This window comes from Schizosaccharomyces japonicus (genome assembly GCF_000149845.2).
Source record: "Schizosaccharomyces japonicus yFS275 unplaced genomic scaffold supercont5.2, whole genome shotgun sequence".
In the NCBI taxonomy this organism is placed as follows: domain Eukaryota; kingdom Fungi; phylum Ascomycota; class Schizosaccharomycetes; order Schizosaccharomycetales; family Schizosaccharomycetaceae; genus Schizosaccharomyces; species Schizosaccharomyces japonicus.
The window spans coordinates 1,142,015-1,168,945 of NW_011627861.1; the positions used below are offsets into that span (position 1 = coordinate 1,142,015).

The window sequence follows — 26,931 nt, forward strand, 5'->3', positions numbered from 1 at the left end:
GCACTTCGTTATATGAGATTTGGGGCTCACAAGACTGCGCGGTATTTGAGGATTACAATGCGCTAGCCAACACTAGCCTCTTTCACCAACCCACACAAGACTGCACTATGCAACAATACTGCACTCCAACGTGGCCCAGTGCTTGCCTACCGACCTGGCTGGGGAAGGGAATTTTCACCTTCTCCATCTACCGCGCAGACCGACAGGAAATATGCCCAGATCACGGAGATCACGTCTTGTTACGCTTGCTCAGACCGACAAGAAGGGACGAGATGGAAAGGTCGCTTTGTACTCGTCCATCCAGGCTGCTTTAGACGAATTCGAATACGTATGTGATGAGTTGGGGAACAGAGGACGATACAGGGCAGTCGAATACCGTGGACGGGAACGAGCTTGAGAGGAGTGCAAATGGTGATGAATGGCGACGAGCAGCATCCTGGCAGCTCTTCCTGCAACTTTGAATGAAACTCGGTCAAGTGAACAAGCTCTTGTATTCCTCTTCTCACTCCCGGGTTTACTTAATTTTTACTAACACACGCACACAGGCCTGGGTGTTTGACGTTGCAAATATGCGGAACACGTACTTAAAACGTGTTCGTGATGACTGGAAGGGCAGTCGGATCTTTATGGGAAAAACAAAAGTCATGGCCAAGGCTTTGGGCTACACGCCCGAGGAGGAGCATGCAGAAAATGTCAGCAAGCTGACCAAGTTGCTCCACGGCAGCGTTGGTCTTTTGTTCACCGACAGTAAGCCCGAGGAGGTCAAGGGCTACTTTGAATCTTTTGTTCAAAACGATTATGCTCGTGCTGGAGCCATTGCTCCTTTCAGCGTTATCATTCCCGAGGGTCCTGTATACTCTCGCGCTGGCCAGATTCCCGTCGAGGATGATATTCTGTTGGCCCACACTCTCGAGCCTCAGGTTCGTCAGTTGGGCATGCCAACTACATTGAAAAACGGCGTGGTTACCCTGCTGACAGACTTCACTCTGGCCAAGGAGGGAGAACCACTCGATAGTCGCCAAACACGCCTTCTTAAGCTGTTTGGTATCACAGCTGCCGAGTTCAAGGTCAAGCTGTTGGGCTACTACGTGAAGAAAACGTCTACTGTTGAGTACATCGACAATGGCGATGCCAGCGACGACAAGGTCATGGCTTAAAATGTTAATTTTGTTAACCGAGGGCATGTGAACAGACTCTAGTTGAACAGCTGGGACCAGCCAGGGCCAGCTGGAATTTCATTCATACTTTTTGTTTTGGGAGACTTGAGAAATGTGGGGTTACGGGAAGTTTAAAAAAATGCGCAACAATCTTAGATAAGCTTATACGAGACAAGGTTCGCTTAGACAAATTAAGATTCTTTAATTTTCGTTTAGATATACCACTCTAATACAACTTGTAACTATCGCACACACTGTTGAGTGTCACTTTCGTGTTCCTCTTCCAACACACTGAACGGTCATTCATCTCATTTTTTTCCACTGTTTACGTCGTGATATTGTTTCTTTGCAACAGTTCCATCGTTTCGTCGTGCTGCTGGCTGCAACATCTGGTCAAGAAATTCCCACTTAGCACAATACATCCACTTTAATGGCTTCCTACCTGGCCATTATTGGCACAAAAGACAACCCAGTGTACGAGCTGGAAATCATTCCTATTAAGGAGATGAATGAAGATGTGTGTGGCGTTCCTGCAGCTGTTGCTGCAAATACCGTTTTTCCTTGTCGCTTGCTAATCTCAACAGATTTTGAAGTCTCATCTTCATCAATTTGTCGCACATGCTTCACTGGACTTGATCGAACAAGGCCAGTGGACAAGTAATTCACTGTACTTGCGTTCCATTGACCAATTCCATGATACCATGATTTCAGCGTTCCTGACACCGTCGAATATAAAGTTCATTCTGCTCCACAAAACAAAGAACGACGACGGGATCAAGCTCTTTTTCCAGGAATTGCACGAACTATACATTAAAATGTTAATGAACCCGTTCTATGAGCCCAACCAGCCGATTCACTCACAAGCCTTCGACCTGCGAGTACGAACGCTGGCCAAACGACAACTGTAATCCGCGGGTTGACGGGGAGCAAATCGAACGAACCGGTTCAATCAAATAAGCCAGATTCGACCGAACGAGCCAGCTTCAACCAGCTTCAGCTTTTTTCTGCAAAGCTGCAATTTCACCTTGTTCTCTTTACGTGCCTTAACGAGGGACACTGTATTCGTTAATCCTCCGTGAAGCGCGTTAAGAGCGCAACACCTCCACCAATTTGCAGCAACTGTTTGCACCTCAACCAAGAGCAATGTCCAAGCTGAGTCAAGAGAGGGTCACCGAAAGTTCGGACGAGGATATCAGCGACTCCAGCATGGAGGAGGATGCTCCTTTGCAATCAAAGCTTGCAGCAGCAAAGAAGCCGTCAGCGACGTCGGCTGCTCCCAAGGCTTCTGCGAAAGCAGTAGCGAATTTGATTCCCCAAACGCCCGAAGGTTTTTCAAAAATTGAGGGCCAGCTTGGACATTTGGCGCGTGATTTTGAGAAAGAGGACCGCGTGGTTCTCGTACGTCTGCCACCCTCCGTCACTGCTGATGATATTGAGGAGATGCAACTTGGAAAACGGGCAACGATCAAGTTGAAGGACCAAAAAAAGGCATGCGCTGTCGTTCAGAACTCTGCCACAACACTCAAGGTGTTCGTCCCCCAAGAGGACGGCGTCTACGTCCGCAAGCCAGTTCTTAAGAGCGTTGCAGTTGTTGAGACGCCCGAGTTTGTCGATCCTGCACCCGACGTTAAGGTGGACAGAGAACAGCCTACAGTCCCCCAACCCAAAGACTTGTACCAACACTTCCATCCCATTGGTGATGTCCAGACGACTGGTGCTGCTGCAAATGCTCCCGTTGCCTCTTCCGAGCAACAGGATGTAGAAATGGCCGTTCCTGAAAACGAAGCAGCCCCTGCTGCCAAGTCTAAGGAGGAACCAAAGAAGAAAAAGCAAAAAAAGAGCAGCAGCAGCAAGTCGGACGGGAAAAAATCGAGTAAAAAACGCAAGGACTAGAAAGAAACAAGCTAGACAGGAACTAGTGGTGCTAGTGGAACCAAAAACTAAATAGCTCTGATTAAGGTAATATTATCACCCTTGAGAAGGATACGGCCTGTACGTTAGTGAAAAGAAGAAAGAGGAAAAGAGAGAGAGAGAGAGAGAGACGGGGAATGACATAGGGGACCTTGCGTAGAAAAGGGTGTGTATAGAATGCGCAAAGATCGTTTGTCAAGCGAGAACACGTTGCTATGCACCGACAGAGCCTCCCCATAACCTCTATTCATACCCAAAGCGCGTTTCCGGTTTTTGTCGTCAACTTGAACAGCATCATCCAAAACAATGTTCATGAACTCATCAAAACCCTGAGACTTGTTAACAAAAAGACCCTGAAATTCTTCATAAAAGCCTAGACATACTCGGATGAGACCCTCCAGGCGATGTGTTTGCTGTTCGTAAAGCCAAATTTGAACGGGTGTGTGTTGTTGCAAAAGTTTGAAAATAAAGTTCTAGAAAAGCGTTAGAAACGGATTTTTTTGGGAAAAAACATACAATAGGAGGCAGCATAACCTTTTGAACGCGTCCTGACATCTTGGCTTTTGTTTTTCTGTAAGAATTGCTTTGGAAGGAATGTGTGTGGTGGAAGGCAGGTTGACAGATGCTGCGAAATTCAAGTAATGACGCATCGCAGAAGAGCAAATGAAGCTGGGCGGAGGGGAAATGAGGTTGAATTGTTAGTGGTGAATAAATGAAAGCTGCATTAAGAGCTGAAGACGAGGACTTCGAAACGCGTCGGGCGTTTTGTGATGGTTACTTTAGCAGAGAAATCCCGCAATCCGCTGAGTCACGTCCGAAGCAACAAAAGAAACATCGTCGCCATTTCATCTGTCATTTCCTTCTTCGCATCTTTGTCTGCAATTCTCTCAATCCTTCTCTTGTTACACGGTGCCCAGTCAGTCGCGAAATTAAGGTTTCATTTAGCGCGTTCTGCTACCGAACACCGGTGGACCGCGTAATTCCAGGTCGCCTAGAGCAGCTGCCTTCCATCATTCTTCCCAGTTGCTCCTGTCTGCTTGCATGTGGTTTCTTGCTCATTTGTATTAAAAGTTCACATGGATACTCTTGTAAACGCACTACAGACTCTCTACTCAAATTCTGATCGCGCGCAAAAAGTTGAAGCAAATGCATACTTGGAAGAATTTCAAAAAAGTGTACGTAGTGCTGGAAACAGGAAACATTGACCGCTAACGATACTACAGACGGCAGGCTGGGATGTCAGTGTAAACATCTTGCGTCAACCGGACGCGTCAATCGAAGCAAAACTTTTTGCTGCTCAGACGATACGACAGAAAATTATTTATGACTTTCATCAATTACCTAAAGAAGCTCACGAGGAACTGCGTTCCACCTTGCTCACAATATACGTCTCTGCAAGAGATAGCCCACGACCTCTGCTCGTTTCATTGAGTGTATGTGTCGCTGCATTGGCTCTTCATATGCTGGATTGGCACAATGTGCTGGATGATGTGTTCCAAGCATGCATGTCAGACACTTCTGGAAAATGCATGCTTCAGTTCCTTGCCGTGCTCCCCGAGGAAGCCGGAGACCCGCGAAAAACTTCTCTGCCATGGGAGGAGCTTTGTCAACGAATTGACGAGCTTTTGAGAAACAACGGCGACGCCGTTCTTCGGCTTTTACTGCAGTATGTCACCAACCTGCAAATGCAAACCGGTAAACCGCTTCATTCGGAGCTGTCCCTTGTGCTGTCTGCCCTCAACTCTTGGTTGCGTGAAATCCCAATGGCAGACGTACTGACTTCACCTTTATGTGACCTTGCTTTCAATTCCATCACCGACGATTTTCTCACCGATGCAGCGGTAGAGCTGGTGTGCAGTATGTTGTTCGAGACCAAGGAGGTGGACGAGTGCATCGAGTCCATCAACATTTTGTACCCCAAGGTTGTCGCTTTACAACCACGTTTGCAAGAGGCTCGTGATGATCCCCTGCTGTTTCGATCTTTGGGTCGTGTTTTCGCCGAAGCTGGCGACTCTTGGGTCGTGCTTGTCGCACGCTCACCCGCCGACTTCATTGGATTGGTGCAGTGTATTGCCAACATTTCCGCCTGGGACGAAGAGTTGGAAACGGTGAAGTTTACGTTCTCTTTTTGGTGGAATTTGAAACAGCTTTTGGAACTGGATGCGTATGCAAATGCCCGACAACAGTTTGCACCAATCTACCTAGAACTGCTTGGTAGCATCCTGCAGCACTTGCACTATCCTATCGTGGATGATTTCACGGAGAACAATGCCCTGGGCAACAAGGAGGTGCTGTTCGACGACCGGGACGCTGAAGACCGCTTTCGCTCGTTCCGTCACGAAATGGGTGACGTTTTGAAAGACTGCTGTATCGTTGCAGGTGTTGAGCCATGTTTGACGAAAGTCGCTGCTGAGCTTTTGGATTCCCTGCAAAAGAAAGAGAAGGGCCTGCCGTTTGTGTGGCAGAACATTGAGGCTTCTCTATTTGCTCTTCGGGCCATGGGACGCATGGTACCGCCAACCGAAAATACTGTGCTTCCCAACATCATCAAGCTACTTCCTTCTTTGCCCGAGAACAACAAGATTCGGTATGCGTGTACCTTATTCCTTGGACGATACACCGAGTGGACGGCTCAGCATGGCGAGTACCTTGAGTTCCAGCTGAACTACATTTCCTCTGGATTCTCTGTGCAATGCACAGAAGTGCGTAACGCGGCCGCTCAAGCCTTAAAACACTTTTGCCAAGATTGTCGTACACACTTGGTTTACTACTTGGACCAATTGCACACATTCTATTTGAACATCTCGCCAGCGCTTGATACCGACGCGTTAATGGAAGTGACCGAGGGTATCGCAAACATTATTAACGTCCAGCCTTTGGACAAAATTTTTGAAGCATTGCACAACTGCATCGCACCCATCTTGCAAACTATTGTTACGCTGGAAACGAAAACCACGCACAGCAAGGCAGAACTGGAAAGTTTTGCCGACAACATAGACATGCTCACCATTTTCTTCACCGAGGTGAACCAACCTTGCTCGCCCACTGTTGAACATCCAACCGTCAAGCTGTTCCAAAACATCTGGGTCATTTTGTCTCGCATCCTTGACTCAACGCACGATATCCTTGTGTGCGAGCGGCTATGCAAACTCTACAAAAACTTTCTCTACACTTTTCCGGATCATTCGCTTGTAGCGCTTCCTGCCATTGCGGAACAACTTGTGAAGGGCTTCAACGACACACACTATGGCTGTTTCCTGTGGGTCAGCGGCGTCTGCGTTCGCCAATTTGGCCGGCCAGAAGTAGACTCCTTCACTACGAATTCCATCTGGCAGTTTGTGGAAGTTCAGTGCTTGCACATGTTTGAGTTCTTGAGCAGCAAGGATCCCAAAGACATTCCGGACGTGATTGATGATTTCTTCCGTCTGCTTATGGATGCATTCTTAGCAAACCCGAACAAGGTGATTGCTAGCAATATGTTCCCTCATATTCTTCAAGCAATCCTTGTTTCACTGCAACTGTCCCAGTACGAGCCGTTGCGTTCTGTGCTTTCTTTTCTCCAAGACATGGTGGCCTTTGCTACAGGCAATGCGCCGTTCAGCCTGTCCGAGCCTCTCAGCGACACATGTCTTGCGCGTCTGTGCGATGAATTAATGCAGCATTCGCAACAACTTTTCGTGCTTTTGTTTAATGGTATGGCCTTTTTGTATCCCCAAGACAACATCCCAGACGCCTCTGCCACTCTCCTTCCTCTCATCCGGCTCCTATGCTCTAAAAGTATCGAAGCTTGTGCTGCGACGATGGCCCACGTCTTGTCTCTGCTTCCTCCTACGACTATTTCTGACGCAGAGCGCCAGAAGTTTATGGAGTCATTCACTCAATACTGCACTGCTTCCCACTTTCCCCGTCTACGCGCACATCTTCAAGACTGGACCGCCATGTACCGCCGTCGCGTCCTGACTCCTCGCAACAAGTCTCTCCCAATGGGTCCGGAAGATGCAAAACAATAGACGCAAGAAGGGGCGAGGAGGAATGCACTGTTTGTCTATCGATTTTTATTCGATATTCGGGACGATCAAGACAACCCAAGGAAAAAACCGCACGTACCGGTTTGAACTTTTAAAAACACTCGACTAGCGTCTGTTGTCTTGAAGCCATTTGTCCATTACGACTTCTCATTTCATCGATGATCGATGATCGATGCTACTTATCTAGAATTCTCCGTTTACGAATTTTACTACCCACTATAACTCACTATAACTTCTACTACTTTTATTACTACTTTCAATTGTGATATACTTACCCACCATTATTACTAGCACGGGCATGGCGACTACTAGTACAACTGTGTTGCTGCGACTTTCCTGTCATACTGGTGGTAGGACCCTTATCCCCAACATTTAGAGTTACTGCCGCTCAGGGATGATCCCTAAGCGATCATTAAGAGTAGCACGTGTACAGACCCCTCGGTTTTTTGGTTCGGCTCTTAAAAGGCCGATCCATGCCGCCGCCCCTTGTCGGCTTGTTGCTTTACTGACATTGAACTCGTTCATACCTTATTTCGGAGTGACAGTCTTCCGCTCCTCCATTCGGATCTGAACCTTTTGTCCATGGGAATTACCGCAGCTTGCTGCGCCGTGCACATTGGTTGGCGCCTATGCCAATCATCGGTTTGACCACGTTCCGCCAGCAACTTAGTAAGCGTGTCTCTTCTCGATGTGTGGCCACGTGCGACCAGTCACAAATCACTTGCAAAACCCAACAGGTCAGTCTCGAAGAACCGCTGTCTTTCGACGTCTGCTGATCATAAACCCCTTTTCGTTTCGACTGTTTTTATTTATTTTTTGTCGAAAACGGCGCTTTTTAGTCTTTAAACCCTCTCGTCTCGCTCGCTTCGCGACGCGTCGCATGTAAACAAAACGCGCTTGCATTTAACTACGTCATACATGGCGTCATGCGTGTGTTGTTGGGAACACACTCCCACGTTTAATCAGCATACGAATAGCAAGAAGCATTGGTTATAACTGGGACGAGCGCACCTAACTTAACCTCAACCAACAACATTTTACCATCACTGACGGTTCCCGTAGAAATTGTCTTTCTCCCAGACAGAATTGTTGACAATGAAGGTCTACGCGCAAGGTATGCAGCCAATTGACCCTGTACGGCCGAATCCGTGCTGTCTTTGACGCTGGAGGGTGCATTCAGGGTCGAAACATGGTTTAAGGCATGTTCAGGACGGAGTACTGACCTTATTAGCAACTACGGAGGCCAGACCCGGTGAGACACCAGTCTACCGCAATTCCCTGGCGGCAAAGAACCTTTTAGATACTCCCGAGAATGGCGCGAAAACCGGCTATGAAATCCTGCTAGCCTCTTGCAAGAAGTTTGGAAAAAAGAACGCGTTAGGATGGAGAACCCTTGTGAAGGAGCATGTTGAGACGAAGATGGTGACGAAGACAATTGACGGCCAACAGAAGCAGGTTCCTAAGACTTGGACGTATTTCGAAATGTCCGAATACCAGTACATTACCTACGACCAGATGCTGGAAACTGTGCACAAATTGGGTGGCGGTCTGTTGAAGTTGGGTCTGCAGGCTGGAGACCGTCTCCAGATGTATGCGGCAACATCTGCCCGCTGGCTGTTGACTGCTCAGGCAGCTATGTCGCAAAACATACCCATTGTCACTGCATACGACACGTTGGGCCAGGAGGGTCTGCTGCATTCGCTGCGTGAAACGAATGTGAAGGCGATGTTCACTGATGCACGGTTGTTGCACACCATCGTCGCTCCCTTGAAGGAGGTCACTAGCATCCAGCACGTTATCTACAACGGTAAGCCCAAACAGGAGGATCTCGACAACATCAAGCAAGCACGGCCAGACATCAGCCTTATCGACTTTGATGATTTCGAGAGAGACTCCCCTGTGGCCGAGGCCAACCCTCCCAAGTCCGAGGATATGTGCTGCATCATGTACACTTCTGGCAGCACGGGTCTTCCCAAGGGTGTCGTTATCACCCATGCAAACTTGGCAGCATTGGTTTCTGGCATCGTCGCCGTCATTACCGAGCCCAACGAGAACGACTTTCTTTTGGCGTACCTTCCTTTGGCTCACATTCTTGAATTTGCATTTGAAACAGTCTGCTTGTGCTGGGGTGGCACTGTCGGTTACGGCTCTGTGCGCACTTTGACCGACACAAGCATGCGCAATTGCAAGGGTGACATTGCTACATTCCGCCCTACCATCATGATCGGTGTGCCTGCTGTGTGGGAGCTTGTGCGTAAGGGTATTATGGCCAAGATCAATGCGGCCTCTGCATTCCGTCGCTCGCTTTTCTGGACCGCCTACCATGCCAAGCTTGGCATGATCCGTCACCACTTGCCCGGTACTTCGCTACTCGACAGCCTTGTCTTCAACAAAATCAAGGCTGCTACTGGCGGTCGCTTGCGCTTCATCTTCTCCGGCGGTTCGCCGCTCGCACCTTTCACGAAGCAGTTCCTCGGTGTGACCCTGTGTCCCATGCTGTTGGGCTATGGTCTGACCGAGTGTACTGCTGCTGCAATGGTGCAATCCCCCTCCGTGTACAATGTCGACGAAAACTACGGTGTTATTTTGCCCTGTGCAGAATTGAAGCTTGTGGACTGTGCCGAAGGAAACTACAAGGCGCAAGGCAACCCTCCTCGCGGTGAGATTTGGCTGCGTGGACCCGCTATCACGAAGGGTTACCTCAACCGGGACAAGGAGAATAAGGAATCGTTTACCGAGGACGGTTGGTTCCTCACTGGTGATGTCGGTGAATTGACGCCCCAGGGTTTCCTGAAGATCATTGACCGGAAAAAGAACCTTGTCAAGACGCAAAATGGCGAGTACATTGCCCTGGAGAAGCTTGAGTCATTGTACCGCATGAGCGCCTATGTGTCCAATATCTGTGTCTATGCCGACCAATCGAAGGTGAAGCCTGTTGCCGTTATCGTTCCCAACGAGCCTGTTCTCCGCAAGATTTCTGTGCAGAAGCTGGGCATGAAGGAGGATGCTCCCTGGGAGAGTGTCTGCGAGAGCGATGCTGTCCGCTCATTCGTGCTGAAGGATCTCCTCCGTATTGGCACTGAGCACCACTTTGCCAATATTGAGATGCTCCAGAACATCGTCATTTCTCCCTTCGAGTTCACTCCCGAGAATGGTCTTGTTACAGCTGCCCAAAAGCTTCAACGCCGTTCCATTCTGAAACGCTTTGAGCACGAAATTGAAAATGCATACATGGAGTAAAGAAGTTAATTCTCTAATTTTTTTGCCTTCTTTTTCTCTCCACAGGAGTCGTTTCGTTCATTCTCTGCCTCCCGCGCTATCACCATTCCATCATCCCTAGACGCATTTTAACGACTGCCTGTGTCCTGTATTTATGATTGATAAAACATAGTTTAGTCTCCATGCGCACTAAGGTCATGAAGCTACGCCCATTCTTCCGAAAATAATTACGATGCTACTAATTCTACACTTATGCATTATCTGGCTGGGAGTTGGGTTTGTTTTGCGAGGTTCTGTAGTACGAGTTGTGTGTATAGGCCCTGTTTGGAGTAGTAGGTTTTTAGGTTGGGGCGGGGTCAGCCATGTGGAAGTGAACGAGTGTGATTGGGTCGCATAATTAAGCTTAATATTTGGCGAATTATTTGTACTATCAGCTAAAAACAGTGCAATGGAAAAGCAGAGTTTCATGTCCTCATCTCCTTCACAGTTGCCACTTTTTGCCATCCTTTTAGCCTCATTTTTACGGTTGTTAAAAGTCTCGTTACGACTCACTACTGTGCGCTATTTGAGTACCTCCTAAAATTTGCCCAGAGGAGAACGCTGACACCTTTCCTTTACCACACACCCCAGCACACGGAATGAGTAATTCGTAAGTCAGAACCGGTGGAACAGCTGCGTTGTTTGATAGTTGTTACTGAGACGAGCGGGGAGATGCTAACTTTTGTGTAGAAAAGCGTTGGACTGGGCCGAAGAGGACGATGGTAGCTCGCTTCCTCCTACTCAGGTTGTGAACAATCCTGACGGCACAAAAACCGTTACGGAGTACCGTGTGAATGATGACGGCAAAAAAGTTAAAGTTGTTCGTGTCATTAAGTTGACAGTCGTGAAGGAACGTGTTCAACAAGCCGTTGCTGAGCGTAAGAAGTGGGCCAAATTTGGTGCCGAAGCTGGCAAAAAGTCTGGTGTCGATGTCCGTACCACCAGTGTTGGTGAGAACGTTCAACTGAGACTCCAACTGGGCTGGACCAACAACCCCGAGCAAGAGCAAGAGGAGGCCGCCTTGTCCGCTGTCAAGGAGAAGGCGAAGACAGGCTCTGTCGTCCGTTGCCGTGCTTGTAAGGGTGGTCATTTCACAGCATTGTGTCCCTACAAGGACATTATTGGGCCTGTGGATGAGCCGGCTGAGACTCCCTCGTCTGTTTCCAGTCGGTCGGGTGCCGGAGCTGCGACTGGCAGCCGTTACATTGCTCCTCACTTGCGTGCTGGTGCCTCCCGTGAGGGAGGTGACTCGTTGTTCAAGCGTGAGCGCGACGACAGTGCCACTCTTCGTGTTACGAACTTGTCTGATGATACTCGTGAGGACGAGCTTCGTGACCTTTTCCGTCGCTTCGGTGGTATCCAACGTGTGTTCTTGGCCAAGGACAAGGAGACCGGCCGTGCCAAGGGCTTTGCCTTTGTCAGTTACTACGATAGAGAGAGTGCCGTCAAGGCCAGAGACCGTTTGGACGGTTACGGTTGGCACAACTTGATTCTGCGGTGCGAGTTTTCCAAGCCCCGTGATTAAAAATCTTGATTCCCGAAAAGGAAATTGAATGACGAGGACATGGACATGGACGAAAAAGGACGGAGACGGGTTACTCGACGAACGGTTGATGGAAACGAGCCAACGGTTGGTTGACCTTTCTGAACTCGCGAACGGCGCTGAGAACAACAGGCGAGTAGGAGAATTTTACTAGACAGGCCTTTACGCACACCCGATCCATGGCGTTTCAACTGTGTGTGTGTGTTTTGTGTTGTTACTCGTGAATGCCAGTGGTAGAGCGGGGGGTCTTTTGTCTCTCTATTTACTTTGTGCATTCATTTCAAGTTACACTTTACCTTCTCTCCTGGGCTCAATTGTATCTACGTCTGAAGGGTTTGCAGCGCCAATATATGTCCGGTCTAGTGGCACACGACGAGCCGCTAATTCGTTTGTAGTTTTTCTTTTTCTTTTTCTTGGCTCGTTTTCCCATTCCCGGCTTTAGTAGACTTTACGAACATGTGAATACGACGAGTGGGGTTAGTGGGGGCGGAAAACGTGGAGGTACCGGCCGGTTAAGGGTGTAGCCGTCTTGCAGACGCGGTGGAGCATTTGGCAGGTGCTGTGTTTCCCTCGCTTACTCGCTCGCCTAGACTCTCGCTCCCTTCCCTCCCCGCGCTTAATTAAACGAGTTTAGTTCATTAAAGATTACAGTACATAAGTGAATAGTGAAAATTGAAGTGACAGAGACGGAAAGAAACAAGAAGAAAATTGTGATAAAACACTCGTCTGTCCAGCTCCAATTACGAGGATATGGGTGCAACCGTACACACAGGCACACACAATTCTTCGCGGACTTGAACTTTGCGAATTGAAAGAAACGCACGGGAAAAGATGGCTTAAAAACGCCCGCGGTAGTGGTAGTAGTAAAATAGTAGTAGTAGTGGCAGTAATGATGATGGTAAGTGATATTATAGGAATAGTGGAGATAGTAATGACAGCTGACCCGATTAAAAATGGAATCGAGCTTTTTTTCTTAAAAAAAGTCGACGACGATGATCGGTTACGTGCCAGACGGACAGGAACCTGCGTGCGGCAGCATCATTATCCGACACTCCATTAATGAAGCAGTATGTACAGTGCGTGCAACAAGCATAAGCGGCTGACAACAGCATGGAACCCGATTATTTTTTCCAGTTACTCCTTTACCCAAAACCAAATCAATGTTTCGTTCCATCCAGCAGGGCTGTAGAATGTCAAGGTTCCTCTCGCGCAAAACGAGCGACAACCCTCATCTATTGCTCGCCAAATTGATGGGAAAGGCGCCGACACAGCGATATTCGAATACAAATCCAGCAAGAAAAAGAAAACAAGGCAAAAAAAAAACACAAAAGTTAACGCACGCAACAAAGTAACAAGAAGCCAAAAAAACCTAAGACGTGCAAAATGTGAACAAACAACACACTATAGCAAAACGTGTAGGTAAAACACAGTACCGACACAGTAGAAGAACAAAAAAGCAAAAACGGACGCCAGTCCAGCAATAGCGTCGTTTAAGCAAAAAATAGGCAACGAAAGAGAGATAGAAGAAAAAGGAGAGAGAGAGAGAGGAAATGGGGAAAGGCGAGAAAGAAAACGGGTAAGCGAGAAATAGATGAAGAAGAAGAGGACGGCGTGCGGGGAGACAATTGCTTAAGAAGAAGAAGAAGAAAAAAAAAGAATGCGTGTGTGCGTATCCGTGTTCGCACAGAGCAAGGAGAAGACCTCCACACGTCTTCACCAGCAAAAAAGCGTGGCACTGTCGTCTAGACGTCTAACGTATAGTCGAGTATGCTGTGAGCAACCCTCTCTATAAAGTCCGCACGCATTTCTTGCCAGACTGTGTTCGCGGTACCCTCCCCTAAACGGCAGGGAACTTGTTGCAACAGGCAAAAACCAGCTTTACAGTGCTGCAGCCGTCGGATAGCAAGCCGGCATATTAGTTTGTAGTGTAGGATGCAGGTGTGTTCCGTCACCTTGGGAATGGCGAAAGTGAAAAGGAGACGGTGGGCGGAGCTAGGGTGGTAGGGACGGCCGAGAGAGACGGTTCACGAGACATTGAAGAGGGAGGCGAGGGTCTGGCAGAAGAGGTGGTGGATGGCACTGACGAAGGTGCCACATTTCCGTTGGTGGGCGACGTGTCAGACAACAGTGCGTTTACGCTTACCCGTGTAGCGGACATTTTACGAGACCGTTGGCGCATGGAAGAAGAATACGATCTGAGTCGAACGTTGCCGAGAGAGCCTGTGAGATTAGTGTAGCTGGAGTTGGTGCTTGACGCTAACGAGCCTGGAGTAGCCGGAGACAACATGTTGGACAACGAGACGACAGACGAAGCGCGTGAAATTGGGATGGCAGGCGTCACGCTGTTGGAATGGACCGTCGAAGGGTCACATTCCAGCGGCGGGATGGAGGGCGGCGTCGTTCGCAGGGACAGATTCCGAATGGAAGGCAGCTGAAGGCTGACCAAGGATGATTCAGAATCAACAGGACGCAAGCGCGGTGAATGAGCAGGAGTGACGAGTGGGGTGACGTCCGGCGTGGGGCTGTAGCTTCGCAGCGAAAATGTTGGACTGCTGGGGGCTGTGCTGCATGGGGAAGGAGGACGCGAACGTCTCTGGAAGCGAGAAAGCGCAAACTCGTAGTTGTTCGAGTTGCTACCACTGCCATTGCCGCCGTCTTCATCACCACCGCCATTCACGTTGGTGTGTGAACCCGGAGCGCCGTTATGGCCCGGCCTGCTGTACGGAGAGTAGGCATAGTGAGCGTGCCGCAGAGACGGAGGTGCAGGCGTTGTGGAGGCAGAGAACATAGAATGAATAGGAACGGACGAAGTGGAGCTGCTAGCAAGTGAAAGTGAAGAGTTGGATGCGGTATGGGGAAGATTGGATGGAGGATGCATGCTACCACCGTTGCCGTTGGGGGGTGAGACCGAAGCAGTCAAGGAGCCCGTGCTGCTCAACCTCGGCAGACCTGCGTTAATTGCAGAAGAAGTCGCGCTGGAGGACGACGATGACACGGTCGTGGAGGAGGCAGAGTTGCTGGACACGGAAACTGACGCGGCGCTTGCTGCCGAGGAGGGGGGCGATTTCATGCCTCCCACTGAGGCCATGCCTGAGGAAGTCATAGGCATGTGCGGCAGCGATGTCGATGGGGGAGGAACGGCGATGGGACTGGCCGAGACGGACGAACTGTTGGACGAAGAAGTCATGCTGGGGGGTCCCATGGGCGATGTTCCGTGGACGCTGGACGACGTTGCTGTTGTTGTCGCTGTTGCTGACGATGACGAGTTGGGGATTGGGATGCCTGCGACGGAAGCACCCACCGCCTGGTGGATAGGAGGGAGAGTGGGCTTCACAGACCGATCCTGTCCATCAGAAAACTGAGCCATCATTGGTTGGGCAGCGAACATTTGTTGTTGTTGTTGTTGTTGCTGCTGCTGCTGCGAAGCGGCAGCAGCCAACAAATGCATTTCGTCTAACCGGTTCGACGAGCCAACACGCGACAGAGGCTGCTGCTGCTGTTGTTGCTGCTGCATCGCCGTGGCAGCAGTCGCGGTCGTAACGTACTGTGCCTGCGTTTGTTGTGCCGGCTGCATCGACGGGAGCATCTGCTGGGCGGCCGACGTGACAAAGGCTGCGGTGCCGTTCTGCAGCTGCTGCGGGCCGGGGTAGGTGCCGGGCCTGTGCCGCGTACACGACGGTGCCGGCTGCAGCCATCGATTGTGTCTGCTGGACCGCGGGGACCACAGAGTAGCCGCGGTTCGCGACAAAGTAGATCGGCTTTTGGTGTTGAGTTTGTTGCTGCTGCTGCTGCGTGAGCGGGGCACCCTCGACCCCGCCGGGGACCAGGGTAGTTTGTCCGTTCTGGGCGACCACGTGATACATCGCTTGCGGTTGCTGAGACGCAGGCACCCCGCCGGGGGCGACGGTGTTGTACAGGGTGTTAAGCGCGACGCCCCCGCTCGCTCCGGTGGTGACCATGGCGACGGTGGTGCCGGGAGGCACCTGCCCCGCCAGCACGCCAGCCGAAGCGGAGTCGGCAGCGACGGGGAAGACCGAGGGAGTAAAGCCGGTCACGGTGTTGGTGGAGGGTCGCATGGGGGCGGGGCTAGCAGTCATCGGCGTGTGGGAACCGGCGGGGTTTGATGCGGGAGAAGCAGCCACCGTCGCAGTGGAGGCCGGGAGAGTGGGGGCCGCGGTGGAGGAATTTGCAGCAGCGGCGGCTGCCGCTGCTGCTGCGTTTCTGCGAGAATTGGGGTTGCTGTGGATGCGGGCGTGTCGAGTGAGCTCGTCACTGCGGGAAAACCGCTTGGTGCAGCCGGGGAAAGTGCATTGGTGGGGTTTCTCGCCCGTGTGGGTTCGAATGTGTCGGGTCTGGTGCTCGAGACGGTAGAAAGCCTTGGAGCAGAGCGGACACTTGTAGGGACGCGGCGCGTCGCTGTTCTTCTGCGCCGTGCTGGATCCTTTTGAACGGCTCTTTTGCATCACGGAACGCGGCAAAGAAACAGAGAGACGAAGAGAAAGCGGCCAAGTCTTAGCTGGGTGTTTTCAGGGCAACGACGGCTGGTGTGCTGGAGGAAAGTGTGTTTGGCGGAGGAGAAGTGGTGGAGAGAGCGAGGGCGGGTGTGTGGAGGTGTGGAGTGGGTGACGAAGGTTATTACGTCATGCGGAGTGGCGAGTCGGGGAAGTGGGGTAGTCGGAGAAGGAAGCGGAGTGCGACGGAGCGCAAAGGAACGGAGCGCAGCGGAGTGGAGTGGGGTAGAACGCAGCGGAACGTAGCGGAGCGGAGTGAAGTGAAGTGAAGTGAAGTTGGTGGTGATGCTTCGTTAATGGTGGTTAGCGATGTTTAAGATTGTACGGTGAAGTGCGGTTGCGCTTGTAATTATTTTTAACGAGTGTTACTGAGTTGCTGTGCATTTCCTCGTGATTCCTTGCGGCGTGCTACGTGGTGTTTTGTGCAGCTTAACAAGAGCACTATTTTTATAATGAGGTTTGCGTTGCTTTACACTACGTTTCATAACGAGTATGCGTTGCTTTACCCTACGCCCAATAACGAGCTGCACGTCGTCCCACACTAACATTCATTAACGCTCTACGCTGCAACACCGTATATTCTCTCTTGGCATGCGTACTGAACTCATCTAAGCGACTGCGTGGCTACGCATGCGATCAGGGGTCCGACGATGCTTTCGCAACACGGCCGCCAAATGTTGATGCGTAGCGCGTGTCCGCGTTTCATTAAACGGCCGGACGCGACGCGTTTGTTTACGTTTCTGTTTATGCGTCGCTGCCAAGAACCCGAATATCAAGTAGTAACGAAACCAATTCACACTACGGGGCGGACGGGCTTGCATTCTCGGGACTCAACCTTTCCTTCCTCTGCTCTCTCTCTCTTTTTGCGGCCAGGAAGATTCCGTAAAATCCTCGGATTTCTCGTCAGTTTTGTCGGTGATACGATGTGTACAATTGTATGTTGTTTTCGATTGGAAGGGTCGTGTTTGGGATGAGGATTTGCGTAGTGTGTGTATTTGTAGATCTTTTGGTAGGAGGTAGTTGGGTGAAAGACTGTGATGAGAAAGAACAAGTCTTACTACGTGAATTCACAGATGGACAAGACTGAGTATTAGGTGAATTATTGATTTCACCGTTTTATTTACATATTCATTATTGATGTTCTCAGTGAGTCGGAAGAGTAATCAAACGTGTACCAAAGGGGAGAGAGAAAGGGAAAGAGACAAAAAATGAACGAATGAAAGGATGATGAACAAATGAATGGAAGATGAATGATCGAACCAACTAAAATACATACATAAAAGCCCATCTCGCGACTTTTTTTTATCTCATCAACTCTTCTGCATTCTTTGTTTTATGTTCTTCCTCCGAAAATTGGTTACGCAGATTCAGCTTTCAATTCCTAAATGCGACAATCGTAATGGCTAGGTGTGACTACATTACCTTTAAGAGTCTTCTACTGCAACAATTCCATACAATATGTCTACTGCAACCGATCACTCCAGCAAGCATGTCTTAACCCTAATCAAGTAGTTCAACTCAACTTTTGTCTCTACTTTTCATGACATACTTTTTTCCCTCTGTTTAATTTTCCGAATGAACAGAGCCGTTCCGAATGAATTGTCATTTCTGTTTCCTTGTCATCGCCCGATGCGGCGTCATAAAGCTACGGATTATTTTGTCGCTTTATTGCTCGGGGGAAGGGGGGGAGGAAATCTATTACTGCAAGGAACCCTTTCAAACCCCTGTTTTCTTTCGGACCGGACGGTTCTCCCTTTCCCCTCAAAAACAATCAAACCAAGTGTTCTCGACCAAATCGCAACGTAGGAATCTTGTTTCCGCCGTCCGGGGGAGGGGGGTTGTTGCCGGACACTATGATCATAGCTTGTTCAGTTCTTGTGTCCAGCGGACTTGCAAGACTTACCGCACATTCGGATCATTCATTGAATCAGAATCAGGTGCATGAAACAAAACGTCTTCGTGTATTTTCGGAATTAGAGAAAAAAGGATCTGTTTCGGTGGCAATTTCGGATACCAAAATGCTCACGCATCGACTGCGCACAGAACGATCCAATTTACTCATCCGATCTCTGTAAATCAGCGTATTCCTGCATTTCTGCACTTCGTGAACGACAACACCGTGAACAGTAAATGAAATATATTATTTGCCTTTTTTTCTTTTATTTAGAGTTGACACTGTCAATAATTAGCCGGTCGCTAAATCGCAGAGCCGAAAAGGTTAATTCGCATATGCGACAGTCGAACAGGAATACACTGTAGAATGAGAGGTTTCTCCGTGATTTGGATGGTGCGCGTTATTTGTTAACCCGTAACAAAAATACTGCGGCAGGAAATGCATTTGTTTAAGGGGTACCGAGACTTCCAGACAGTCGGCAGCCGAGCGCTAAATGCGATAGACTAGTATGAGGCGACTTTAGACGACTAGGCAGAAACGGCCATTTTCGTAACCACGTTGCGTACAAACAGATACGAAAGCACAGTTCCGTTATTGTGGCCACTCAAAAAGTGCCGTTTTCGACACAGCGGCACTACAATTCCATTTCACTCTTTCGTAGCGGCACAGTATATAGCGCACTATACCGCAATACCGTATACCTCTTCACACACAATCCACTCCGCGCCTACACTCCTCCTTCCGCCGTCTCGAACCCACCACCCCCTAGCAGCAGCCCCCTGCAGCTTTCTTCCGTAGCTTCCATCCCTGCACTAACCCAGATAACGCAATCCTGCGCACCACGCAATTCACGATAACGCTTTATTGCGACCCATTCATGGCGCCATTATTCACCATAGCACGCAACACTTTTACATGTGCTCGCGGGAGTTGCGCGACCGCGAATATTAAAACCAAGGGCCCTGCCACTTGTTTCAGCATCGTTCTCTTCCTCACAAACATCCACCCAGGACAAGCAGACTTTTTTGGATTTTCCATTCTTTTCTTTTTGTTTCGATCCATTGCCATTTTTCCCCCTTTCTTTCTCTCTCCACTTCTTTTCTTTCTAGCATTCTCGCTGCGATTAAAGTTATCTAAGCGACACTTAAACGAACTTTAACTAACCTTATTGCTTCGCTTATTCCACAACACCAAAACTCAATATGACTACCAGTTCTGTCAGCAAGTTCCAAGACATTTACGCTCGTGACGCCGATGCCCGCGAGCAACTCACTGCCGAGGCTGCCGCTCTTCCCAAGCTCGTCTTGTCTGAGCGCCAATTCTGCGATATCGAGCTCATCCTCAACGGCGGCTTCTCCCCCCTCGACGGTTTCTTGACCCAGCCCGAGTATGAGAGCGTCGTGAACAACCTCCGCCTCACGAACGGTGCTGTGTTCCCCATCCCCGTCACCCTCGACGTCTCCAAGGCTTACGCCGATTCCATCAAGGTTGGCGAGCGCATTGCCTTGCTCGACCCTCGCGATAAGCTGACCGCTGTCGCCATCATCACCGTCCAAGACAAGTACGTCCCCGACAAGGCCGTCGAGGCCGAGAAGGTCTTTGGTGCCAACGACCGTGCCCACCCTGCCGTCGCATACTTGTTCGAGCAGGCCGGCGATGTTTACGTCGGTGGTCCTCTCCAGGCTTTGGCTCCCATCCGTCACTTTGACTTCGTTGCCTACCGTTACACGCCCGCTCAACTTCGCTCCGAGTTCGAGCGTAACCACTGGAAGCGTGTCGTCGCATTCCAAACTCGTAACCCCATGCACCGTGCCCACCGTGAGTTGACCGTCCGTGCCGCCAAGCAACACAAGGCCAGTGTGCTTATCCACCCCGTCGTCGGTATGACCAAGCCCGGTGACATCGACCACTTCACTCGTGTCCGTGTGTACGAGACCATTATCCAACGTTACCCCAAGGGCACCGCCAAGCTGTCTTTGTTGCCTTTGGCTATGCGTATGGCCGGTCCTCGTGAGGCTCTTTGGCACGCCATCATCCGTAGAAACTACGGTGCCACCCACTTCATCGTCGGCCGTGACCATGCCGGCCCCGGTAAGAACAGCAAGGGCGAGGACTTCTACGGTCCTTACGATGCCCAGTACTTGGTGGAGAAGTATGCCAGCGAGATTGGTATTACCATCGTCCCCTTCCAAATGGTGACCTACTTGCCCGACGAGGACACGTACAAGCCTTTGGACCAAGTCGAGGCTGGAACTCGTACTCTCAACATCAGCGGTACCGAGCTTCGCCGTCGTCTTCGTACCGGCGCCGCCATTCCCGAGTGGTTCTCTTACCCTGAGGTTGTGGCCATTCTTCGTCAATCCTACCCTCCTCGTCCCAAGCAAGGTTTCGTGCTTCTCGTCCCTTCCAACGCCGACAAGTTGTTGCCCAGTGCGTTCGTGTCTGCCCTTAACGAGGACGGTCGTCGCCATGTGACTCAACTTGCCGACCTCTCCGGTCCCAACGCTGCATTCGCTGCTGAGCTCCAAAAGGCCGGTGCTGCCGTCGTTGCTGTTGCTTCCGCCAGTGAATTGAAGACCACACCCGCCGAGACCATCGTCGCCGAGGTGCTTCCCGAGGACGACGTCGAGGACACTGTGAGACGCACTCTTGCCTACCTCAACGATGAGGGCTATCTTTAAATTGCATGCAACAATTTGCTTGTCCCTAAAACACCTTTCCCTTTGTTGATTATCATCCTTTTAGAAGTCCATTTGCAGTCTCATGAAAACCGGATCCGAATGAAATAGAAAAGTTTGCATACATTGATGAGGAGAGAGAGAGAGAGAGAGAGAGAGAAAGGAAGAGAGTGTGTGGGGCAACGAGTCTGGTTGGATTAGGGGCTTGCTATTTATCTTTTGCTGGCTCACTTGGGGTATCGTTGCGGTAAAGAAGTGCATTCTGGATTGTTGAGTACAGTGCAGATGTGGACCAGTACAGAGTCATGGCTGATGGAGACAGGGAGGCGACGTATATCATTGCAAACGACGAAAGGATACTGGCAATGAACGTACCCTTGGACAATCCACTGAATTGTTGACGGCGATGAACAATCGCTGCATTGGTCATGTATGCCAAACCCAATGACACCGTTAACAAACCGGTAGGGTCAGGTTCGAGTAAATTTTGGAACCAAAAGGCTCCTTCTGTGGTCATAGAAGAAGGTGCCATTCGGACGAGTCTACGTAGCTTCAACGTTGCGTATGCGAAGCAAGGTATTTGAGCCATTGGAAGCAATAGTAATGGCCATGGAGAACACCGAAACTCGCTATAAAGACGCCGCTTTTCCTGTTTTATAGCATCTTTGCTTACTAGCTGATTGCGTTTTGACGTTAATAGTGAATGAATCTGCAACAAGCGTTCTCGACGTCGTTTGCTTGCAATTGCTATGGGAAGTGTGATACAAGTTCGCAAACATATAGCAAATGCCGGAATACCAACACTCCAAGGCAAGAAACTGTGAATTTCAGAAAAAGGAAAAGACATGCAGTGAGGGGGCAGGTGGATGACCTCACTTTTCGATTTTCAATTCGTGTTCTTTTCAGCAAAACATCAGAAGTTAAGTTTAAGCATGTTTCGTTTTAGTAAGTTTCTGGGCGCACGCCCCGTTTCCACTGTTTAAGTGTTCCGTAAAGTCTTGTGAATTTCTTGTCATTGGAAATATTGTTCAGATACTCGTAAATAAAAGAAGACTTGCGACTATACCGTGCTTAAGCTGCAGAAGCAAAGCTCATTTCTACACTCTGCTCATCATCAAACTTCGTGTTCAATAGTTCCATTTAGCACTTGAGCAACAGCTTGCCAGTGGTCTTACGGCTTTGAATGTCCAAATGAGCTTGCTTAGCTTCGGACATTGGGTATTCCTTGAAAATAGACACCTTAACGCCATTATTCGTAATTTCATCAAACAATGCTTGAGCTGCGTTTGCAAAAGATTCATGGTCCTCAAAAAAGTGAAGCAGTCCGGGTCTCGTAACTTTGAGGCAACGACGTTGCAATCTGTTGAGTGAAAAGTTGTCGATCGGACCGCTTGCATTACCAAAACTGACAAAGCGACCTTCAAGTGCAAGAATATCGAGACTCAAATCTAGCGTGTCTTTTCCGATAGAATCGAATACGGCACGTACACCCTTGCCATTCGTCTTCTCACGGACAGTTTCAGCAAGTTTGTCATAACGACAGGAGCACTCTGCACCGTAGTTTACGGCCATCTGTCCTTTTTCCTCGGTTGATGTAACCGCAATAACATGAGCTCCTCTGTGCTTGAGCATTTGACACATGAAGCTGCCGACACCACCAGCAGCAGCATAAACGACTACCCAGTCATCTTTCTGGACGTTGTAAGAATGGGTAATGAGCATATAGGCAGTCAATCCTTGTACCAAACTGGCACATGCAGTTTCAAACGAAACTTCATCGGGAATCTTTGCCATGAAGAGCGTGTATGCAGCAGTATATTGAGCATAGGAGCCGCCCATAGTCATATACACAACACGATCGCCAACTTTAAAGTCTGTCACCTCCTCGCCGAGCGACTCGACGACACCAGCACCCTCAATACCCAAGACGCTGGGAAGAGCAGCTTCATAAAGACCTTCACGGAAGTATGTGTCGACGTAGTTCACACCTGCATAGGCATTCTTTACGAGCACTTGGTGAGGGCCAGCTGAAGGAATAGGCGCCTCCTTGTACTCAAGCACATCAACAGATCCGGTTTTGGAATAAGAGATGACGTGGTTCATTTTTTCGGTAAAAAAGTGTTAACAATTTAAGAAAAATTGTTTCTGTGAAGTATAGCGCAATGAAGTAATAATCAAGAGACAGTGTTTGCTCTGGAGTGGTTGTAAACGAGTGCCAGTACGCAGCCTTTATATACAATTCACAAAGCCATAAAATACGGGGTCTCTTTTTTTTCCTAAACCCTCGTTCCTCGGATTTTCTGAACTAAACACATCTTCGGCTTCATTGGTACCGAATGTTATTGTCAGTGAGAAAGTGGAGAATGAACAACAACATCTGAATTTTCAGTGTAAATTACTAAGCTTTATTAGTAAACACTGTTTGACATACAAGTTTCATGATAAGTTGCCTGGAGTTTTGGTGTAATGCCAATTCCGTAGCGAGCACTATAATGACACAAATAAATGTAAAATGAAGAAGGCGTTAAAAGGCCCAAACAATTGCTTCCAATTTAAGGCTGTTTTAATCGTTCAAGACGCAAAGCCAATTCTTCAAAAGTCGGGGGACCTGAACGAGCAGACGGCTTCGTTGTGACAGATGGTACACTGGATGCCGTGGAGGGATCAGGTGCACTAATGTTAGGGGGATCCGCGAGAGGTGTACTATGAGAGGAGGAAAGAGGATTCGGTGATGACGAGGATGATGTTTGAGTAGGGCTTTTGGTTGCTTTCAGGATATCTGCGGGAAATGCATTCTTCAATTCTTTGCTGTACGCTTCCACAAGCTCATCCGAAGGGATACTGGGGTATAAAAGCTTTGTAAACTTTGACGTGTTAGTCATAGGAATTTCACGGGCGAAAGTGATGAAACTCGCACACACACACACACAAACCTTTTCATCCGCTTGCACATCAGCAGGAGAATAGATAGCATGCAGTTGTTTTCTGTACAAAACGACTATTATGTCATGAATCTAAAAAGAGAAAGCGTCTTTGTAAGTAAACCGAACCCAAGAAAAGACAAAAGGAGACACATCTATGTGTTGGTCCCCAAGAGAAATAGGCAGACATAAATGGTATCCTTCATCCACGATTTTATGTGTCAATAACGTACCTTCTTGAGTTCCGGGAATGAAACCTTTGGAGAAGCAGCCAAGATGTGACAGAGAGGAGTTTTCCACGATTCGAGAGATGAAAGATCGCGTCTTTCAATGTCTTTTGCGTACATGAGCAAAAGCTCGCAGTCTAATTGTAATTGTTCAAGTAATTCACCGTAAATGTCGCTCAAAATTAGGGAGCGGACGCGTACACGAGACAATTCCGGTCTCTCCTCACGAAGACATGCTGAGACTTTTCTCCTGTTCAACTTTGAAAGCGAAAGCTCTTTGTTTTTAACAATGTCAAGCCGAGAAATGGCCAATTTTAGCTGCAGTTGAAGCGACGACGACATGGTAGTTGGTGAGTCGCGTGCATCAGCGTCGCTAACAAATCTCGCACACCGCTACGTCATTTCGTGAATAAGGTTAATGCAGTCCGTTATTATCTGCTAAACTTTTTAACGTGCTTTTGCGAGAACACAGTCTCAGCTTTCCAAACGCTCCACCAAAAAACGCGTCAACACAGCACAAGCACGGCAGCGCGTCCTGTGGTTGAAGCATGGATGTACCGATGAAAGAACAGGAGGAAAATGCGCGCCAGCCCGAGGGCTCCGAGCCCGTTCCTGCAAAGGAAATCGCCAAACAAAAGACCATGGAACGGCTGAAAAAGTCTGCTAAAATGGCCGAAAAATTGCAGAGAAAACGCAAGACTCAAGAAACAGACGAAACGACGGATCTGTTGGAGGAAGAACAATCGGTTGCGGACCATGATCTAGTGCCGTTGCCACAGCCGAATGTGGAGACATTGCTGCATGGACAAGAAGATAAAAAACGGACGCGTTCATTACAGGCGTTGCCCGACTGGATCGCCAATCCTACGGTGGTTGCTCCCAGTACGACAGTGCAGTTTGCCGAATTGGGTCTGTCAAAAAGGTTGGTGGAATTGCTTGCACAAAACAACATCACACAAGGCTTTGCCGTGCAAGCTGGTGTTATTCCGCTATTGCTGCAATCAAGTAACAAGTCGATTCAACGTGCTCATGCACCAGGTGACTTGTGCGTCAGTGCTGCCACCGGTAGTGGAAAGACACTGGCGTATGTATTGCCCATTATCGAGTGTTTGAGAACGTGCATCGTTACACGACTTCGTTGTGCCGTTGTTGTTCCCACTAAAGAGCTAGTTGTTCAAGTGGCCAAGAGCTTTGAGCAGTACTGCAGCGGCACGAAACTCCGAGTGTGTGCTCTGACGGGCCAACGGAGCTTGGCTTTCGAACAATCTCTGTTTTTGAGTCCGAACGGAAAAGACTATATAGCTGATATAATGGTAACGACGCCCGGTCGTTTCGTCGATCACATACGCTCAACCCCAAACTTCACTCTACAGCATCTGCGCTACCTGGTGGTAGATGAGGCGGATCGTCTACTGGATCAAAGTTTCCAAGGTTGGGTAAATGCTGTGATGGAGGAGCTTGAGCGGCCTAAAGTTTTGCAGGGGATCGATATGCATGGTCTCAGTGGCATAGAACGTCTGCCGGGTGCCGATAGTAACTCAGGCTGCAACATCGCGTCCACATACCTGCCAAATATGCCAACCCTGCTACCTCAAAAAACAGCACCTTGTCTACAAAAACTTGTGTTCTCGGCCACACTCACACGTAACCCAGCCAAAATATCGGCGCTCCGACTTGTTCGTCCTCGCTTGCTCGTTGTGCAAGACCCGTCAGTGAGCATGGAGCCAGATGGTGACGAGGAGGACACCGTGTTGTTTAGCTTACCTGCTGCCCTTCAAGAGCACCATGTTGGAGTTACAGCCGAAAAGCCCCTGTTATTGTATCATTTGTTGCGGACACAACAGCTGCAGAACACTCTCTGCTTCACAAAGTCAAACGAAAGTGCAGCTCGTTTGTATCGGTTGCTCGAGCTGCTGGATAAGGGGAGTTCCGAGCCGCTACGTGTGGGTTTGTTTGCCGGTATTTTAACCCGTGCTGACCGACGTCGCATCCTCACACAGTTTGCCGAGAGCAACTTGCAGCTGCTTGTGTGTTCAGACTTGATGGCCCGTGGTGTGGATTTACCAAGCACAGAGAATGTCATCAATTACGACCCACCATCGGGCACACGGCAATATGTCCATCGTATCGGACGTTGTGCACGCGCTGGTCGTGAAGGACACGCATGGACCCTCGTGCAGGACCATGAGGGTTTCCACTTTTCCTCCATCGTGCGTCGGCTCACGCGGACGCTGCCTGTACAGAGGATGCGTCTCACTTTACCGAACGTCGACCCCGTCCTCGTCAAAAAGTACGACGATGCGCTTTCAACACTCAAATCTGAAGTGTACGAAGCAAAACATGCACACAATTGATACGTTCAACTGCGATAAAATAAAACTTTTTGGGAAATGGAAATAGGGCGAGTGCTGCTGAAGAGAGGGTGGTCAACTATGGTTGTTTTACGCAATGGTAATTGTAGACTAAAAAAATAGAGACATTTACTACTTTGTCAGAAAACAGCATACTCTCAATCCTATAATTCCAATTACATTGTGGTGCGCTTTTGTGACGAAACAAAGCAGAATCCACTCGACTCGAATTGGCATTTCGCCAACTAAAAAGCTCTGTTAATTGCTGCAAGGAGACTATAGAGTTTTCGCGCGCAAACCACGTGTACACTTAATATGCTTCCCATTCTTGGTGTTGCGGAGGAAACAAAATTAAGCTATGTTGCCTATGACGTCAGAAGCAGTCCCAAATACTATATAAAGAGAGGAGCGAACTTCCCGAGTGTCTGTCTGTGGGAGTTGGCTACTCCGTC

General features: G+C 49.2%; 14 protein-coding genes across 14 annotated transcripts; 9 read left to right on the plus strand and 5 right to left on the minus strand.

Annotated features, from left to right (window-relative positions):
- The first annotated feature begins 193 nt into the window (after window positions 1-193).
- Window positions 194-1,411, plus strand: SJAG_03466 (mRNA turnover protein MRT4). The gene is made up of 2 exons (XM_002174576.2): window positions 194-328; window positions 546-1,411. The coding sequence occupies exons 1-2, from the start codon at window positions 212-214 to the stop codon at window positions 1,155-1,157; spliced, it is 729 nt and encodes a 242-aa protein (XP_002174612.1). The 5' UTR covers window positions 194-211; the 3' UTR covers window positions 1,158-1,411.
- Window positions 1,412-1,587: 176 nt separating this feature from the next.
- On the plus strand, window positions 1,588-2,065 carry SJAG_03467 (TRAPP complex subunit Trs20; the record flags this gene model as incomplete). Its single annotated transcript, XM_002174577.1, has 2 exons — window positions 1,588-1,674; window positions 1,742-2,065. 2 exons carry the CDS (start codon window positions 1,588-1,590, stop codon window positions 2,063-2,065), a joined length of 411 nt encoding a protein of 136 aa, XP_002174613.1.
- Window positions 2,066-2,271: 206 nt separating this feature from the next.
- Window positions 2,272-3,176, plus strand: SJAG_03468 (DNA-directed RNA polymerase I complex subunit Rpa34). Its single transcript, XM_002174578.2, has one exon. It carries the CDS (start codon window positions 2,301-2,303, stop codon window positions 3,048-3,050), a length of 750 nt encoding a protein of 249 aa, XP_002174614.1. The 5' UTR covers window positions 2,272-2,300; the 3' UTR covers window positions 3,051-3,176.
- Window positions 3,098-3,623, minus strand: SJAG_03469 (Sm snRNP core protein Sme1; the record flags this gene model as incomplete). Its single annotated transcript, XM_002174579.1, has 4 exons — window positions 3,098-3,147; window positions 3,322-3,397; window positions 3,452-3,541; window positions 3,585-3,623. The coding sequence occupies 4 exons, from the start codon at window positions 3,621-3,623 to the stop codon at window positions 3,098-3,100; spliced, it is 255 nt and encodes an 84-aa protein (XP_002174615.1).
- A 444-nt stretch (window positions 3,624-4,067) lies between these two features.
- On the plus strand, window positions 4,068-7,377 carry SJAG_03470 (karyopherin). Its single transcript, XM_002174580.2, has 2 exons — window positions 4,068-4,243; window positions 4,292-7,377. The coding sequence occupies exons 1-2, from the start codon at window positions 4,145-4,147 to the stop codon at window positions 7,076-7,078; spliced, it is 2,886 nt and encodes a 961-aa protein (XP_002174616.1). The 5' UTR covers window positions 4,068-4,144; the 3' UTR covers window positions 7,079-7,377.
- A 735-nt stretch (window positions 7,378-8,112) lies between these two features.
- SJAG_03471 (long-chain-fatty-acid-CoA ligase Lcf1) lies at window positions 8,113-10,585 on the plus strand. Its single transcript, XM_002174581.2, has 2 exons — window positions 8,113-8,210; window positions 8,328-10,585. Exons 1-2 carry the CDS (start codon window positions 8,192-8,194, stop codon window positions 10,334-10,336), a joined length of 2,028 nt encoding a protein of 675 aa, XP_002174617.1. The 5' UTR covers window positions 8,113-8,191; the 3' UTR covers window positions 10,337-10,585.
- Window positions 10,586-10,913: 328 nt separating this feature from the next.
- On the plus strand, window positions 10,914-12,468 carry SJAG_03472 (translation initiation factor eIF3g). The gene is made up of 2 exons (XM_002174582.2): window positions 10,914-10,964; window positions 11,045-12,468. The coding sequence occupies exons 1-2, from the start codon at window positions 10,954-10,956 to the stop codon at window positions 11,877-11,879; spliced, it is 846 nt and encodes a 281-aa protein (XP_002174618.1). The 5' UTR covers window positions 10,914-10,953; the 3' UTR covers window positions 11,880-12,468.
- A 1,377-nt stretch (window positions 12,469-13,845) lies between these two features.
- Window positions 13,846-16,360, minus strand: SJAG_03473 (transcription factor Scr1; the record flags this gene model as incomplete). Its single annotated transcript, XM_002174583.2, has 2 exons — window positions 13,846-15,405; window positions 15,443-16,360. The coding sequence occupies 2 exons, from the start codon at window positions 16,358-16,360 to the stop codon at window positions 13,846-13,848; spliced, it is 2,478 nt and encodes an 825-aa protein (XP_002174619.2).
- Window positions 16,361-18,002: 1,642 nt separating this feature from the next.
- SJAG_06600 (hypothetical protein) lies at window positions 18,003-18,353 on the plus strand (the record flags this gene model as incomplete). Its single annotated transcript, XM_011050724.1, has 1 exon — window positions 18,003-18,353. The coding sequence occupies one exon, from the start codon at window positions 18,003-18,005 to the stop codon at window positions 18,351-18,353; it is 351 nt and encodes a 116-aa protein (XP_011049026.1).
- A 687-nt stretch (window positions 18,354-19,040) lies between these two features.
- Window positions 19,041-21,152, plus strand: SJAG_03475 (sulfate adenylyltransferase). The gene has a single exon (XM_002174584.2). It carries the CDS (start codon window positions 19,505-19,507, stop codon window positions 20,981-20,983), a length of 1,479 nt encoding a protein of 492 aa, XP_002174620.1. The 5' UTR covers window positions 19,041-19,504; the 3' UTR covers window positions 20,984-21,152.
- A 36-nt stretch (window positions 21,153-21,188) lies between these two features.
- Window positions 21,189-21,827, minus strand: SJAG_05302 (inner membrane protein Cox18; the record flags this gene model as incomplete). The annotated part of the gene is made up of 1 exon (XM_002174585.1): window positions 21,189-21,827. One exon carries the CDS (start codon window positions 21,825-21,827, stop codon window positions 21,189-21,191), a length of 639 nt encoding a protein of 212 aa, XP_002174621.1.
- Window positions 21,828-22,120: 293 nt separating this feature from the next.
- On the minus strand, window positions 22,121-23,083 carry SJAG_03476 (NADPH quinone oxidoreductase/ARE-binding protein; the record flags this gene model as incomplete). The annotated part of the gene is made up of 1 exon (XM_002174586.1): window positions 22,121-23,083. The coding sequence occupies one exon, from the start codon at window positions 23,081-23,083 to the stop codon at window positions 22,121-22,123; it is 963 nt and encodes a 320-aa protein (XP_002174622.1).
- Window positions 23,084-23,532: 449 nt separating this feature from the next.
- On the minus strand, window positions 23,533-24,248 carry SJAG_05303 (MVB sorting pathway protein; the record flags this gene model as incomplete). Its single annotated transcript, XM_002174587.1, has 3 exons — window positions 23,533-23,844; window positions 23,914-23,994; window positions 24,135-24,248. The coding sequence occupies 3 exons, from the start codon at window positions 24,246-24,248 to the stop codon at window positions 23,533-23,535; spliced, it is 507 nt and encodes a 168-aa protein (XP_002174623.1).
- Window positions 24,249-24,627: 379 nt separating this feature from the next.
- On the plus strand, window positions 24,628-26,654 carry SJAG_03479 (ATP-dependent RNA helicase Dbp6). Its single transcript, XM_002174588.2, has one exon. The coding sequence runs from the start codon at window positions 24,677-24,679 to the stop codon at window positions 26,480-26,482; it is 1,806 nt and encodes a 601-aa protein (XP_002174624.2). The 5' UTR covers window positions 24,628-24,676; the 3' UTR covers window positions 26,483-26,654.
- Window positions 26,655-26,931: the final 277 nt, after the last annotated feature.